Source organism: Phragmites australis, chromosome 4, assembly GCF_958298935.1.
Source record: "Phragmites australis chromosome 4, lpPhrAust1.1, whole genome shotgun sequence".
Taxonomy (NCBI): Eukaryota; Viridiplantae; Streptophyta; class Magnoliopsida; order Poales; family Poaceae; genus Phragmites; species Phragmites australis.
The window spans coordinates 5,538,978-5,556,198 of NC_084924.1; the positions used below are offsets into that span (position 1 = coordinate 5,538,978).

At 40.6% G+C, this 17,221-nt stretch overlaps 2 protein-coding genes across 3 annotated transcripts; both read right to left on the reverse strand.

Moving 5' to 3' along the window:
* Positions 1-590: 590 nt before the first annotated feature.
* On the reverse strand, positions 591-5,186 carry LOC133915400 (mitotic checkpoint protein BUB3.3). 2 transcript variants are annotated; one of them, XM_062358545.1, is made up of 9 exons: positions 5,030-5,186; positions 4,633-4,763; positions 4,300-4,382; positions 3,664-3,918; positions 3,193-3,265; positions 2,366-2,446; positions 2,216-2,297; positions 1,597-1,694; positions 591-944 (listed from the first exon to the last, which is right to left on the reverse strand). In XM_062358545.1, the coding sequence occupies exons 1-9, from the start codon at positions 5,129-5,131 to the stop codon at positions 878-880; spliced, it is 972 nt and encodes a 323-aa protein (XP_062214529.1). In that variant the 5' UTR covers positions 5,132-5,186; the 3' UTR covers positions 591-877. The 2 variants fall into 2 exon arrangements, with proteins under 2 accessions (XP_062214529.1, XP_062214530.1); XM_062358546.1 differs by having other exon boundaries at positions 2,216-2,294; positions 5,030-5,184.
* Positions 5,187-6,372: 1,186 nt separating this feature from the next.
* On the reverse strand, positions 6,373-12,579 carry LOC133915402 (uncharacterized). Its single transcript, XM_062358548.1, has 5 exons — positions 12,057-12,579; positions 11,275-11,509; positions 10,429-10,691; positions 9,541-10,306; positions 6,373-8,665 (listed from the first exon to the last, which is right to left on the reverse strand). Exons 3-5 carry the CDS (start codon positions 10,651-10,653, stop codon positions 6,705-6,707), a joined length of 2,952 nt encoding a protein of 983 aa, XP_062214532.1. The 5' UTR covers positions 10,654-10,691; positions 11,275-11,509; positions 12,057-12,579; the 3' UTR covers positions 6,373-6,704.
* Between the last annotated feature and the right edge of the window lie 4,642 nt (positions 12,580-17,221).

Genomic DNA, 17,221 nt, shown 5'->3' on the forward strand with positions numbered 1-17,221 from the left:
ATATGTATACATATTCATATATATATATATAGACACACAAAATTTTTCCAAAAATTAAAAAAAATAGCGAAAGGAATAATAGTTATATTGATAAATTGGCAAAAATAATCTAAAATACATAGAAAAATATCTAAAACTAAAAAAATATGAAATAAATTTAGTTAGGTTCATATTACTGTCGTCTACATACTAAAATTATATGTATGCATGAAAGTACCGCCGTTTTTTTCATAATTAAATAAATGTGTTAAATATTGATAAATTCATAAATAAATATTAAAGTGTCAAAAAATGGTTAATCCAATTGTTCTAGTCTTCTTTTATCATGCTCAGTGCAACAAAAAAACAGACACGGCGTAGACGCGCCAATTCGCCTAGTTTCCATTAGCGCCAAGGTTTCTGCCTGGAATTTCCATCCTTGAAGATTACCAGTCAACAGCACCACTGCACAAGAACGCGACAAAGACCCAATACGCAGACAACATCAAGTCACATACACTTCAATTTGTTCCATACGCTGAAGGAAAAAAAAAACCAATATTCCTTTCATGACATGATGTTCCACTTCTGACCATCTTTAGACTTTAGCAGAAAAGGAAAAACATAATTTTGCTTCGACCCTTTTTGCAGCAGAGCCATGTTCTCTACCTTGAGCCTACAAGAGCGTACACAAGCTGGGACAGGGACAATGTGCTAATCTATACAAATAATGGTTAGCCATACAACATGCTACCACATCTTGAATATGTTAGGCAGAAAGAATACAAGGGAACACGTTTAGCTTGATCGTTAGGCAGAAAGAATACAAGGGAACACGTTTAGCTTGATCAGTTGTACAACAAATGGGTAAGCAGCTCAAGTTTTGGTTAGAAGGGTCTTACACCAAACGAGACTTCCCTTTTAAGTTCTCCACCGTTTCAATGAATATATGGTGCTTCTCCACCCTGGCCAATGAAAACGTATGAGTGAGTGAAATGATTATCGGACACACTCAGCGCTTTCTTTGTGATCACGAGATATAAAGCTGAAGGTAATACGAAAGCTACCACAGAAGCGAAGAAACCCCTCCCATGCATTACATAAGCCCACATCATTCAAAACAATAGAAGGATATAGCTCTTTGGAAAGGGTTATCATTTCTTCATCTTTTGACCCTCCAAATATTACCACCTACCCCAATGGCGATGGTGAGATGCTTATAAAAGCATTTGTGCTTGGGAGAGAGAAAGTAATAGCTAATGGGATGCTCTCTGTTTTTAGGGCATCTCCAATGCAAAATGTTCTTGCATGAATGCAACAAAATAAGCACATAATCTATCCCATGTGGCAAGAAAAAGTGGTTTCCTTGGGGTAAGCACCCATTCATGCAGTAACATAGGTGATAGCCTAAGGCACCCCTACATGCCTACAAAATAAAATGATGTGCTTCCATAATATTTCTGTCTAATTGAGCAGCCACAAATACATTTTGCTTGCAGTATTTCAACATGAACAATTGTTCACTTGTAGTAGTTTTTATATTTTACAACATTCAAGCTTAATATGAAGTTACTAATGATAAAATCAATAATATCTTGTAGTTTAGAAGCAACTCACACTTTATCCACTTCTTGATAATAGTTTGGAGCAACCGCCAAAAGTTGGCCACTATGGTTATAAGCCATTGATGCCACACTGCCCGAATAGCTTGGAAGCTGCGATGGTAAAACACTATTACTTTTAGGTCATTAAACCAAAGAGCAAAAAAAATTCAGTTATTAATAATTAGATGTGGGTGGAAAAACTATCATAGGCTGTAGGGGGAAAATAAACTTTGTATGCTTAGCAATTGAAGGCAGCATCAACCATAATACATGCAAGCCCAGGTGGTCAGCAAGTGTTCAACTATTTAGGAATATTTTTGTAAGAAGTAATGAACAACCTTTGCCACCTGGAGATTTGCACAAAATATGCAAGAAACTAAGCACCTTTTCCAATCTATATAACACTGAATTCTTCTCTTATTAAGAAATAACTTTTGTAACTGAATCCACGGAACACATGATAATATTGCGGAAGGCATAAATTAATCAGTATGGGGAAGGGGAGGATGACACAAGATTTAGCAGGAGTGAATATGGGTAAGACATCCCATTCTAAGTGATCTTACCACTTACAAAAACTTCTTTTAGATTAAGCAATCAATGTAACATTTTTAGGAAGAACTTGATATTACCACAAGCAGTTTCTTTTTTGATTGAGCATCCCAGGCAATAGTGTATCCTTCATCATCTCCAGTAAGAAAAGTTTTCTTGCTGCTGATCAGAAACATATGTACTTAGCTTCACCTTGAGAAAATTATTGAACTTCTATACACAAAACATACCAAGGATGAACTGCGATGCAATTTATGGAAACCAGATCCGATCTTCCATTTCTGGAATTTGGATGACATCGGAAAGCGTACCTGCAGAAACACGAGTATCCCAGTGAATTACAGAGGATGATTTGTACTTCGATACCTATTACTTTCTCCAAGGAATTGATTTAGCCTCTCTACCTTGAAGATGTCAAAATTGATTCATGTATGGCTAATTTTGGTTCTGATTGGTCCTTTTGTAAAAAAATATGAATAGAAAACCACTACTGCTTTGGATAATTTTTAGTTAAAAAAAAAACTCAACCACAGGGAGAAGACGTCCCCTTGGCTTTGTCTTAAGAGAGGCGAGTATGGAACCCTTTAGAGAGGTACTCATACGACCTGCGAGCACCTGAGTTCGAGCCCGGCTGGGTGGCCTCTCAACTGGATGCTCTACCAGCTGAGCTATTGCTCAGTTCACAAGGATAATTTTTAGTTGAATGCAAAAAAGACAATTCCACAAGTTAATAAGAGATGATAGGATATATGAGAAAATATGCTTAAAATGTCAACTGCAATTTATACATCATCTCCATTTAGATAAGAAATTGCCTTTTTTTAACACACTAGCCTTCTGTACTTGTTTTAATCATATTTGATTATATATAGTAAATGATGCAGAAAAAAAACTCGACCACGGGAGAAGACGTTCCCTTGGCTTTGTCTTAAGACAGGGGAGTACCGAACCCTTTAAGGAGGAACTCACACGACTTGCAAGCACCCTTTAGTAAATGTTGCAGAAAATAAACAGCAAACTGAAACCTAAACAGCAGAAAGAAACTACCAATACTAACCCTGTATCACCATCTGTTCCACAATCAAGATACTTCAATGCGACAACTCCATCCACAGAGCCAGCAACATAACCTAAGGAAAATAACAGTTATAAAGGATAAGCATTTATCATTCAAAAACAATGTCAAATCTCAATCCAAAATAGAGTAGTCACTTCAGGAACATTTGAAGGTAAATCAAAGGATTAAATCAACGATTTATTCTTACCGGATCCGACCGTTAAATGATGGACTTTCTTTTATAAGAGAAATTTTACTCATATTTTCTGGAAATAACAGCTATAGACAAGGTTATGCTAAGCAACAACAAAGGTTTACGACATGTCGATAAGCATCTAGTGATTATTATGGAAGTTGTCATCTTTCCTTGGAAAAGTTCTTCAGAAAAGGCCAAGTAAAAGCCTTCAACATTATGAACTATGAAGAAACAGAGCAGTATGGAAATTCCTAATAAAAGTAGAAGAAACATACCATTCCACTCTGGAGAAGCTTGAAGGCATCGTATGTGATACTCTAGAGGACAGTCTTTTTCTCTAACTGGCCCGGTTAGATTCCTAATGTCATAAAAATAAACATTTCTTGCAACTGCGGCTAGTATATACATGCCACATATTGAAAGTGATGCCACATCTGAATCTAAGGTTATAGTGCTGCTAGGGTTTACACTTCTTTTTTTCATATCCCAAAACTGTAGCTTCTTGTCAAGGCTGCCAGTCACAACTTGACCTGAAAAACGCATAACACGATACTAATAGTAAATGCTTCGATAGTCGTTGAGTTACATATTTAATATTTAAGAATGAAGCATGGCCTTTTCTGAACCTGGTACATAAATCTTAGATGTCAATTGGTGACAATGTGGTTTACAAATTACAATCAGAACACTATAATTTCAAACTAACATAACTTTCCTAGCAATTATTCTGTTCAAATAAAGTATTAAAAAAATACTCGACTGCTAAAAACAGTCAGGTTCATATAATCATTTCATGTTCAGTTAATGAGGACATGTATGTACAGTTCAATAGAGTTATTTGGTGCTCCAGAGAAATCATCCAGGGAATTAAACAGAATCAGCAAGATATAAGACCATGTACTGTTCCTTACCAGTCATCTGGGAGAACTCAATGCAGGCAACCATATCTCCATGGAGTCCCACTGTATCCTGAGCACCTGAGCCGAAGTCATACCTGAGAATATTGCTGAACAAATTAAACATAACCTGGAGAATGCTACTTGATACTGTAAATCAGCAGCAGCAGCGACACAATAAACTTTACTGTCGTAAACTTTTGTCGCTGCTGTTGCACGTTTGGTAGTACTAATGGAGTAAAAATTAAGATGGTTTAACTTATAGATGGCATACTAGGAAAGAATGATATCGATGCAAAAATTGAATCCAACAATCCCGCCACGGATTGCAACCATTTTAATTTTTACCTTCTCACAGATCCATCAGAGCCGCAAACCAACGCCGCGGACTCATCCTCGAAGCAGCAGTCGAGAAGCGCCGCCTCCGTCTCCGCCTTGAACCGGAGTGTGCCCGCGTCGGCGTCGTACAGCCGCAGTCCCTGCGGAACAAATCCCACGCAAAACCCTATCAGACAGCTCTTCCCACCTCCACGGAAACCATCAGACAATCTCCCCCAAATTTCAAACTAGAATTGAGCGCGCCCAAATGAGGTGGACCACGCACGATTTAGCAGAAAGAAATCCCCCCCCCCCCCCGACACACACACACAACAAACAAATCAGAATCGCACGCATCTCCCTCGAACTCGACTGCATCAGAAGCCACAACGAACCACGAGGGGGCGGGGAGAGAGAGAGGCCTCACCGAATCCCACGAGGAGACGAGCAGGTTGTTGGAGGAGGGAGCGAACCGAACCCGGGAGACGGCGCCGGCGGTGGCGCCGCCCGCCAGGCTCCGCCTCGCCATTTACGGGTCTCAGGCGCGGCGCGGCCCTCGCTAGTGGAGTGGGGAGGTCTAGGAAATTCGAACGGAAAACTGGCGAGCCGCAGATGCATCATGGGCCGAGGTGTTAAGGCAGATTTGCCTCGGCCCAGTAGCATAGGGCTTTGGGCTCCGAGGAGAAGCTGCGAGAGTTTTTTTATTTTTACATTTTTTAACTTAAAAAATTAAAAAAATAGCTCTCGGATGAAAAAATTTACAGAAATAGACGCTTACCGCCCTCTTAAAGAGCTGCAGTCCTAACAAAAAGAATATTAGTGAATTTTTTTAGATTTTTCGGAATTTATTTGATGCACTAACAATTTCTAGAAGTTATAAAAATACCTTTTTTAGAGAATTTTAATTTAAATTATACACATGATTTTTAAGTGAATCTAATTAAAACGGGTTTCACACGGATTATGGAACATGTAAAAAAAATTTAAAATTTTTGGAGCAACAGAGGCTAAATTGAGCGCTGATTACTGTTCATCATGGGAACAGTGCGCTACCCCTCCTCAGTGGCTGAAGGGCTGACCTCCGATAACCACTCTTTGAGAGACGGTAAGGCTTGTGCTTACCATTGTGTTATTTTTACCGTTCTTTTAAAGGATCTTGAGAGGACAGTAGACGTTTATTTTTGTAAATTTTTTTATTCGGAAACTATTTATTTAATTTTTTAAGTTAAAAAATGTAAAAATAAAAAAAGCTCCAAGCTGTGTTGGTCTCGAGTGTTGCATTGGCAGGGACGCGTCAGTGATTTGCCAAAGCAGATTAGGTTGACTGCTGCAAAATACTCCCTAGTTTTAAATACATATCGTTTAAAAAAAAGCTCGAGTCAAACTTTAAAACTTTGACTAACAATAGTTTTTAAAATATTTAGTTTTAAAATCTTAAAATTATAAATGTAAATTTATCTTAAAAAAGCTTTTGTAATATAACAAGTTTAATAGATTTTATAAAATCATATGTTTGGATGAGCTCGCAGACTTGACACGAAGAGGTCAACGCGGTCAAATCTCGGGGAAAAATCCCAACAGCAAACAGCTAGTCCAACAAAAGTTACACGCCAGCTGTGTGCCACGCGTCAGAGAGAACGAGAACAAAAACATTGCGACGCAACCTTGGCATGCCCAAGGATTCAGCAGGGTGGCTGAATCCAATAGCATTTCGGTGTCTGAATGCTGGGCAATAAAGCAAAAGAATTACCTACAAAAAATACAGACCCGAACCAGAACTAATACCCTTCGTTGCTATTTTGATGAGCTATTCTTCAGTGATCAAAGGAGTTTACAGCCATTGTTGTTTCACATAATGAACTACACCAGACCTCATAACCTGGAACAGCTTAATACAATGCTGCTGCAGAAATGTCTTAATTATCAGCTAGTTTACGAATTTATTATAAGAACGTACACCATGTTTCGACCCAAAAGCATGGAAGATGGGAGGCCAAATAGGGCGACAAAGTATGTACACTCATGACCGTGATCACCTTATACCAGTCCATCGGAATCTCTATAACAAATGGGGACTACCCAACGTTTGCTGGCAAGATCTCTCAAGACGCAGCAGAAATGTTACTACCTGACGGACATCTCGTTCTGCGACACCGCCTTGTTGTTCGTCCCCATCCAATCATACCCTTGTCGTCGGCTTCCAAGTCTCCAGTGCCAGGTTTTGGCGGCGCACTGACCTGGACCTCCTCTGGCTCTTCTACAGTTACAGTTACAACTTTGCGAGGTTTTCTACCTCTTGTCCGCCCGCCGTAGCGTCCTCGCCTACTTAAACTTGACTCCCAGGATCCACCAGAAGCCTGCACTAACCCCTCAAGTAACTGAACATCCTCTATGATTTCAGGCCGGGAAAGTGACGAAAGGCCAGGCAAGATATCTTTCTGGAAGTCCCGCTTCTGCCGCCGCCTCCTTTGCTGACCCCTTCTAGGCTTGGTGAGGAGGTGGATGGCTGAAACTGTTTGTTCATCGGTTGTAATTGCAGGTTCCTGTGGCCTGCTCCAGTACTCATCAATCTTAGTCTCTTCCAGCTTCAGTGTCAAGGATTCAAATGAATCCAACTCATCATCACTGGAATCATTGATGCAAGCTTGGGCTTCCACTTGCTCAGCACGGTCATCGATGTTTGATATAGCGAGATCTGCAAACCACTGCAACATATCATCAGGTGCCTCTGCAGTTGTTGGCATATCCATCGACAACGCAACAATGTTCTCAGCTGCGGCTATAGCAGATGTAACAGATGTGTCGTCAGCATCCTGGTATGCATCAAGTTTGCCAGGACGTGTGCATTCTTGATGAAAAGTCCATGCCTCAGCGCCCTCTTCACAAGCTGGCACCTCTAGGTCAATCACAAATGCACGTTTAGATTGGCTGTTCTGTAAGGAGGCCACCTGACATTCATGCGACACTACTGATTCCTCTGAATTGTCTTCGTTTGGTACATCATCGTTTAGATCAATGAAATTCCTGATGGGGGCACCACTTTTCTTGATGACTCCTTCAGCAGCTTGTCCATCTTTAGGCACATGCTTCTGGCATGAAAGAGGTAAATATGTAGAACTCTCATGGGTCTTACTACAAACAAGCAGAGTTCTAGCGGCAATGTCTTCAGAAGCCCCATCCTTCTTAATTCCGCATCCTCCGGATGTCGAGGCAGAATCTGACAAATTTCGAATTGTCAGGGCCCCTTCGTTTCTGTCTTCAGTATTTTTCAGCTCCATTGCAGTTCCAAATGAATGGCCAAACAGCTTCCCTTGCTTCTCCAAAAATGTTGGATCAGCGCAGGAAGCTTTATTTTTGAGCCAAGAGATCCCAAATACGGATCCCTCATCTTTACTATGTTGTAAACTGTCAGCACATCTCCCAGCTTGTTCTACAAGACCATCTTCCTGACCATCAGACAGTGCTTCATTCAAATTAAAGTTCTTCGTGCCCTTGCCATGGGACTGTCGAGCTGAATGTTCAAACTTCTGGGCATTCTTTTGCTCCAAGTCACTACAAATTGCTACCTGATGTCGTGAATGTGATGCAGAAAATGAATCAAGTGGAAAACCAGGATAGCGGCCATCTAAGTTATTCACATTTTTCAGCTTCGGGGTCAACATTCCAAAGCTCTGTGTCACAGCACTAAGACTGGTGTATGAATTCACAGCTGACGATCCATTGAATCTTGGAATGAAAGCAGGACTATTGACAACACTGCTCCTTGGGTCTACAATGCATGAACCCATCGGGGAGGCAATGGAAGGATGGTCCATCTGAGGAATAGAGATGGGAGCAGCAAGTGTACCCATACTTGAATGATGTGGACGGTCAAGTCTAGCAAAACTATTGACAGCAGAGGGTTCCAGAGGACCTCGTGCAAACCATCCAACTGAACTATTGTGACCTTGGTAAACAAACTGGTTATTGTTGGCAGGCCTCCCATCAGCAGCTTTGAAGTACTTCTGCGCATCGGTATCACTGTATCTGGGTGCTAAAAAATTTATACTGCTGACCTGTTTACCTGAAGGATTGAAGCAAGTGAAAGAACAATTATTAGACAGGACTAAGTCAAATGTAAATACAGAACAGTACAAGAATGTGCAAGGTATCAAAAAAGAAACCCCAGAGATGCTTTCTAAGCTCTCTGCATGACATTACCAAGCGTCTAGAACAACAATATGATATATAAAAAAAGAACAGGCACAAGCTGTAGTCCAAAAGAAGTTATGTATCTCTTTTTTTCTCTTTATTGAGGGGGAAAGGCAAGTTACTGTATCAGAAAGAAAATAGGGATTACAAGTTCAATGAAGAAAATATTGGAAGACTAGCACGCAGACAACCATTCAGCGATATCATTTGGGAAACCACAGAAGTGAGCATGTTGTCTATACAGATTGGAGCTATATAAGGACTAGAAACCAGCCTGCAACATAGGATATTCCAGATTATAATGATACATCACATCTCACAGGCCACCACCACTAGCAGTCAAAAGAAAAGGTAGATGCCCCATGAAGGTGTTAATGCTACAATTGTGTGCAGTATAATAAGGAGGAAACAAAAGATGCACAGAACCAAATAATGCAACAGACGTGGTTAAGGGAAATAGTTTTACAAATAACAAACAAAACAGTGACATGCTACTTGCATGTTCCACTATTCACTAACCATGCTACCATAAACATAGTACGTTCGAGTCACCGTAAGTCACCGCACGTGGTCATAGTATAGGGTGAGCCACTTTTTTCACCAAAGTATTTCTGGGCGCAAATCGAGTGTGGTTGACGGATATGGTAACTACTGTGCAAAATTCACTCGACAAACATACAAAGAACTCTGCAGCCAGGAAAGTATTTCTAAAATAAATAAAGCTGTTATGGGTGAACCTTATGTTACCTTTATTGATCAATGGTTTCTCCTCTTGTCTCATTTTTGCACTTGCATCAAAGAAATTTGAGCTTGTCCCTTCATCAGTATGCTTGTCTTTGGAGTATTCTTTATTAAAACTGAAGTTAGTTGTGCTTGATCTCAACATTGATTGATGCCACGAGGTCTCCAAGGTATGTGAAAGGCCTCTGCATACTGATCCATTTGCTCTACTCGTAAAGATACCAGTATTTGGCTCATTCAGGTCAGTAACTTGCCGGCCTCCCAGATTATTTGTAGTCCACAAACCTGATGTTGAACTATTACCACTGAACCTCCCCAAGCCTTCTGCACTAACTAATGTGAGGTCAGCATCGTTCTGAGGTTTTGTATCTGATGCCAAACCAAGGAAATCTATGGGTTTGTTCTCCGATGCGTTGTCATCATCTATATAATGGTCAGCTGGAAGGTGAAGGTCAAAAGTGCCTTGTCTGCTTTTTGGAGCAGCATCACTTGATGGAAACCCATTTGGAGAGGACTGCACACTGCCTTCTCTAAGGAACTTCATGGAGGACTGGTTTGTATCATTGTGATCTGCAACAGGAGTTTTTTTGTATGTTGTGGACACAGGAGGTACCTGCATCTGCCACATCATCTTTGCACCATTTGGTGGCACTTGTGATGGAGAGTTTGTCTGTGATGCGTCTGCCAGCATTGGGTATGCATATACCTCTTTGCTTTGATAATGTTTCATCATATCCCTCTGTATTTTGTAAACCCGGTGCAGTTCATATACCTGGATAGTGAGTGGGTTGTGAGGTTTGACAGATAATAAAAAGACTATGTTGTGCTGCTGCTGCAGAAAATTTTTGTTCCATGCGATTCATTAAGATGCTTATGAATTTGATGTGCACTCACCTGCTGTCTAAATACAGCTTCATGTTCAAGCATTGTGTGCTTCAGCATTTCTTTGTCAAATTCTGAATAACTATCTGTCGGTTTTATTGTAAAGCCGTTGCACAACTGTCCATTTGATGTCTTCTCCTCATAGTATGGAGTCCACCTACCATTTGCTTCCACGTTGAGATCCCCCATGGCATGATATCCTGGCATATAGCTTTCACCTTCTACTTTTGCCCCCATTCTTGTTCCAATATGGTCAACAGACCAGTCAAACAACGCTGTATTGTACAAAGCAAAATAAGTCATGGTACAGCTTTTGCAATATCAGCCTCAAATATGGAAAAAAGACAAGCATGCATTATCTCTTGGTTAAAGAAAGAAACGGACATAAGAAATTGGCAGCTTACAAGAAAACTAATTCTTTCTTGTAAATTTAATGATGATGGTTGGGAGTACATGCAGATAAAAACAAATTTTTAGTCAGCTGGATGTCGCAACTTTATTTTGGCGGTTTACACATTTCCATTACAAGCATGATGCCTAACTGCAACTCCGACGCCAGTTTCATGGAACACAAAGCTTGAGCGAAAGCAATGTACAAATATTACTCAATAATTGTTATTTCTAACGGCAGCAGCGAACCAACAAAACAATGCAGACAATTTTTGAAAATATGTTTAAGATGCTGAGCTCGGTATTGTCATCTGAATAGGATACAGTACTAAGCACCAACATATGAAACATACAAGAGCGAGGAGAGAAACGCTAAGCAAGCACAACACCTCACTACATAATATCAAACTGAGATTTGCAGTTGCTGAAATAAGATATTATAGAAATAGGGTTCCATTGATTAATTACCAAATCAAGAAGCCTGCATTGATCGTGCTGCGATTCCTATTACCCCGGAATGTAGCCAAGTGGATTATGTGACCTTCACAGCACAGGACACCGATGGGATATTTGAGAGCCAACTCAACACACGTATACAATGCGTCTCTTCACTGTTTGGAGCTAAATGGATAGCTCAACCTGCCTAGCTGGAGGAGCAACCAATAGTATACTTCCTAAGCTGAATGGGTTCAGGAGAAGTCACCTGCCCATCAAATACTGCAGTGAGAAATGTGAAAAGATCTAAGAAACAAGATGCTCAATGTATCATATCAGACACAATGCGAGATCGAAACATACTACCGATATCCATAACGAAGCAAACATACACAAGATCAGAAGAAACAGTACAGAAACCCCAATTGTTAGGAGATATTCTCACAATGAAAAAGAATATGCATGTACAGCTGTTTGGATGTCAACTCGTCGGAATGAAAGAGCTAAAGGAGCGTAGACAAGTCAACCCTCGATAGTTCAACCACCTTGATAAATCCTAAGAACTACTTCTACCAAGGTACCGATCATCACCAAACGTGGAAGCCGAAAAGCTGTGACGACTAGATGCAATTATCAGCTTCTTGCTGTCAATCCAACCGAAATTTTACACAGAACTAATTGCAACACGAACCCAATTACCAGAAATGGAAAAAAAAATCAGAACCTTGGACGTCTCAAAAGAAAAGCCAGGAAAAGCTCCATCTTTTTCACAACAACCGAGCTAGAACACTAGACAAAAGAAACAAAATTTTCACCTCAACGACTCATGGCACTGCGCTGCAGCGGATTGAGCCTGACGACCCTCAGCATCCGGCGAACGACCAGCCTGGCGGGCACCACCACGCCCATGGCCCCGAGAAGCCCAGCAGAAGCGCCCCCCACCTCTCAAGCCCCCAAGTCGCCGGCCAAGGCAGGATTTTTGCAGCCAAAAAAGGCAAATTTCACGTCGAGGAAGCAATCGAGCTCGAGATGGGAAGGAATTGCGGCGGATCCGGCATGGGGGTCGGGGAAGGAATTGGATCTGATGGGCCAGGGGCGGAGAGAGGGAGAGGGAGGGAGCGAGAGAGAGGGAAGTGTTCTTGTTCTTGTTTTGTCTGAGCAAACGACTGCGTGGTTTTCTCTCTCCTTTTTTTCCTCCTTTTGGGGTTTTTGGATGGGTGTTGTTTGGTTATGTGCTCTGTGGCCTGTAGGGTGTTTGCCTCCTCACTTTCTCTCTCCTCTGAGGAAGGGAATGGAACCACCTTCTAAACTACGTGCAAGGACGGGCAGATTTGTTGACATCTGGTCTTTTTATTCTCTCTCTCCTCCTGCTGATCCTTCCTTCTCAGTTCTCACTCTCTCTCTCTCTCATAAAAAATAAAATAAACGAACACTTGTTTCTCCTCCCCGCCTGCTGCTGTCTCCATCAGATTCTTTTCTGAGAAACTAAGTATATTATCAACTGTGATAATCATGGGGGTGTTCATTATTGAAACAAAGTATCTGATTTCCCTGTGATGATTATTTCTATTTTTCATTTGGGTGGACATAGAAAGAGTTTGGAGGATTGTGACTCTTGAGAGAGAATCTGTCCGTCCCTTTTGCTTGCTGGTGGGGGAGAGAGAAACAGCTTGATATAAAATCCATCAAGTTTGCTGCTTCAGAGACAGCACCAAACTTCCTTTACAAATCTTACAAGTCCGGGCATCTTTACTCCTCGTGATACTTTATTTTTTCTGAATTCGCATGCCCCATTCTTCCTATGATACTTTAGATATGTTTGATAGTACTCTAATTCTAAAAATTATTAGAGCTGAATATTTCTAACCTCGTAAATTTGTGGAGCCAGAGTTAGAATACAGGTGTTTAGGTGAGTTATATTATTTCTATGGCTTAAGTCATTTTGATTTAGTCTACAAAACACCATATCTAAGATAGGGTTGGGATGTGGAGCTCTAACAAACAGGGATAAGCAGCATATCTTTCTGTATCTTTTTTACTCTACCTTGAAGTAGAAAAATAGTAGTACAACATTGCTTTTATGTACGGAGTATCTGACAAGCCCAGATACTCAATGGTTGATTTACCTGTTAGATTACTTCTTGCCGGCATGTTAGTTGCTATTGTTGCTAAATAATTTGAGATACTGTGGCACATATAACTTATATCTTATGCGGTGCGAATCTCGGCGGACTCATAGGGCATCTCCCTCACTGTAGTTTCCTGTTCCTAATAGGTGGGCTCCTGTTGATCTGCACAGGCTCTGTGCCAAGTGGGTCCTAGCGCCGGCGCCCGCTCCCGTCTCAGTGAGCCCAGAGAATTACAGCCTCTTCCTCCACAGACTCTGGTAGTTAGAACAAAAATTGCCGCCACCTCCTTCCAAATCGCTTTGGCATTTTTCACTCCATCCACCGCCTCCTCACCCATTCGCCTTCCCCAACCCTTCCCAACGATCCAACATCGGCAAGGCACTCTCACGGTGCAAGTCGTCCCTCTCAATCCCCTACCCATCTTCGCATCCCCAAGCCTGAGTGCTCATGATCTCGCGCCTAGTGCCGGAGGGAGGCATCGAACCAGTTGCTCATACCAGGATCGAGAGGGAGATAGAGAGGAGGAAAGCGATAGGGGTGATGGTGACACTAGTGGTGGAGGGCGGTGGCGAGCTCCGACGATCGACAAAATGAGATGGCGTTAGCCAGATTTGGCTCAGGTGAGGACGGATCTAGGCTGACCGGATCCGTAGCACCCGTCATCGCCGGTGCTTCCCGTGGTCTGGTCATCACTCTGTTCCTTTTTCCTCCCTCTTCCCTTACATGAAGGTTTCCGCCGACTCGGCGCCGCCATCACTACCCTTCGGGTTGAGGAGCATAGATGGGGGAGGAGGAGCGTGACGGCAGAGAGACGAACATGGGGAGCGGCGAGGTGCTACTGGCAGCAATGAGGAGCCCTTCATCTGCCATTCTATCGTTGCCACGGTCAGCTTCGACACGCCGATCCTCGAGTGTCACCACTGCGATGGGAATCCAGATGGTCGCATGCGCCTTCTTCGGCTGCTCCGATCCTATGCTTGGGTTCATCGATCTTCCACTTGCTCTCTATGTTTCTTTGTTAATGGGAAGCCCTTCATCTTCTACCTTAGGTTTCTCTCTTTTTCCTTTGTGTTGCATTCTTATTCGTGCATTTTTTAAGCTCAATTAGCTAATAGGTGCAGAGATAGGAGCTCAGTCTTGTCACCGCTGGCGCGGCCACTGGAGTGGAGATGATGGTGGTGATGTAGTCGCTGAATTTGCAAAATCTCATATCAAAGATAAAGTTGGCAGGACAAGACATTGCAGATTCGCTGCATTTTACTCTTGGACTTTTGTTACATCTCGCCTATGCACCCGAATCTGTTTATAGACATTGTATTCTTGAACCAGTTGCAGGTTTATGCAGCTTTTGATGGAGTGACCTTAATTATGGTGCTGGGTTACTCGCAGTTTCATGTGTTTCAAAATTATAATTTTCTAGACGTACAATTTGCAAGCATGTAAATATAAAATTCATATATGCATTGAAAGATTAGTTATTAATGGAAGACATAGGTACGAGGACCTAAGAAGTTTGGGATAAATGGAGCTTTTTAATTATATTTGTGAGGTGTAGGTTCTACGGATGATTTAGCTTCTTACCATGACCTTTTATATGTGGTTTGCATGACACAAATGATAATTAAGTAAAGATATTGGCTAAAAATAAAAGCCCCTCCCAGGATCACAACTATCTCTAGCCTTTCTTCATTTTTTTCTGGTGAGCATCGTTCACGGGATCACCTTTGCCATGTCATTTTTTAGTGTGCTACTAAAGTTCTGTCTTTTTGAACACAAACGTGACACAAAAATGTTGCTGATAGTAAGTCAAAGAATTCGAGCCCGTTTTTCTCGAGATGAATTAAAAATTATATTATATGTAACAGAAAGCTATATCTTCCTAAAATACCAAAGGTAATTTGATGTGTTGACATCTTCATATATGGTTGCCTACTAATCCTTTTTAGGCTATGATTTAAAATATTGCTCCTTTTGCAATTCATAGTCAACATATATGCAAAGATTCACCATACTAAATGGATGTTCCAAATTCGATCTTTGGATTTTTTGAGCTTTCACAAAATTACAAATCGTGAGTCCATCTGGGATCCCACCTGATCTTTATGTATGTGTATGATGCCACATGACAATGTTAATTGATACATTGAACTTATACTATCTACAGGATGATCTTCAAACATTGGGGCAACGATCTAATAGCCTTAGCCATAAATACATGTACTTGCTAATATGATCTGCTTAGCCACAAGAATTATTGTGTATTGGATGTTATTTTTTATTCATGCTACATTTGGGAATATGCTAGAGTTAATATTTCTCACATATGAAGGTTGTAGCTACACCACTTTATTCCGGAGTATTTATATGTTGATTTCTACTTCATATATTTACTATTTATATGAGAATATATCAATTATGTTTTTTTATAGAGGTACTCATATCTCATATCTGAAGTTGTGGATGGTTGCATGAAAGAATGTACTGTTCATAACTTACTTCAAACCAACTGGACGCTTGAATGTTCATCGTTACTTATGGCCCTTTTTAGTTAACCATTATGAATAGATGCATAGAATGTATATTTATAAAGTTATATTCTTTGTATGGCTAATCCTTAATGGTGTATCACTTTGTATATTTAGCGAAACTAACCAGAAAGACTATATGCTTATTTTTAGGCTTACTAAAATCACAGCTATGAGACTGTAGAAAAAGAAGCCATTTTTTTATTACATCGGTTATTGATTGTTCTTTCCAATTTTTCAAGTCTTTGGTCAACGCTATAGATATGAACATCATCAGTGCCACTGTGATGGGCATATAAAACAAAACGGCTTCATTCAGTGTTCTCACGATACCATGCAAGGTTGCACAATGAACGCGGCATAGCACGCCTTTGGTCCTAGTTACCTTTTATAGTTTAGAGGTACATCAATTCAACTAGGTTTTTAATTATTGTTTTGGTATGTAAGTATACAATTTTTGCACGGACAATTAGGTGGGAAATAGATAAATTCAACAGGAGCTAGATCATAGAATTAACGAGCGATCCCTTTCTTAATAATCTTTGTCACCACATGTTTAGTCAGTATCATAATCAATGAATACCTAAACACAACCAACTTTCTCCTTGTGAATGAGGGTGTGTGCAGCTCCTGTTTAAAGTTGCGAAAAGAAAATGATGGTTTGTTGGGATGGGAGTTGCAAATCCCACAACAACTGAAAAGGATGGTAGGAAGGTCGCATCAGCCTCTGAAAACCTTGGCTCCAACACTTGCACATATATACCAGGCTGTAATTCCACTTGGAATCAATATAATATATAGCGAAAAAAGTATTAAAGATAAAAGATAAAAAATAATATATTTTAAGAATATAAGTAAGGTAAGTATTAGGCGTCTAGATATAAAATATAAATAATAGAAGATTAAATATATTTTTTAAAAGATAAATAAGGTTTAATTTTACATGATAATTGTTTGATCAATTTAGTTAGATGGCGAAGATCGCCTGAATCAGCTGATGAATTATATAGTAGTATGATATAGATGTGATCGCTATAATTTTACAAGACGGTGTTTAAAAAAAAGACAAAGATTGCAAGACGATATCACGGCTTAACTGAATATGAATGAGGTCATCATGGCACGAGTAGTGAGAGTATGTATCTACGAGTGCTCTTGCATGTACACTTGGCAAAAGATCTTGTTGGAGGTTGGAGCCATTAACAATGGCACATTGAGCGAGAGAAGAGAGGGAAGCTTGGTAAAGCAGGGAAGAGAAAACAATCAATCAGTAGTACTGATCCTCCTATTCGCTGCTCTCTCTCTCTCTCTCTCTCTCCGTCTCTC

Bases quoted from the DNA above. Each gene is read 5' to 3' on its own strand.
- LOC133915400 (XM_062358545.1), bottom strand. From the start codon at position 5,131: ATGGCGAGGCGGAGCCTGGCGGGCGGCGCCACCGCCGGCGCCGTCTCC. The intron at 4,383-4,632 runs GTAAAAATTAAA...CAATATTCTCAG, and splicing joins TCTGATGGATCTGTGAGAAG to GTATGACTTCGGCTCAGGTG. The intron at 1,695-2,215 runs GTAATATCAAGT...TTACCATCGCAG, and splicing joins CAAAAAAGAAACTGCTTGTG to CTTCCAAGCTATTCGGGCAG.
- LOC133915402 (XM_062358548.1), bottom strand. From the start codon at position 10,653: ATGGGGGCAAAAGTAGAAGGTGAAAGCTATATGCCAGGATATCATGCC. The intron at 10,307-10,428 runs GTGAGTGCACAT...CTCACTATCCAG, and splicing joins AAGCTGTATTTAGACAGCAG to GTATATGAACTGCACCGGGT. The intron at 8,666-9,540 runs GTAACATAAGGT...TCAATCCTTCAG, and splicing joins GAAACCATTGATCAATAAAG to GTAAACAGGTCAGCAGTATA.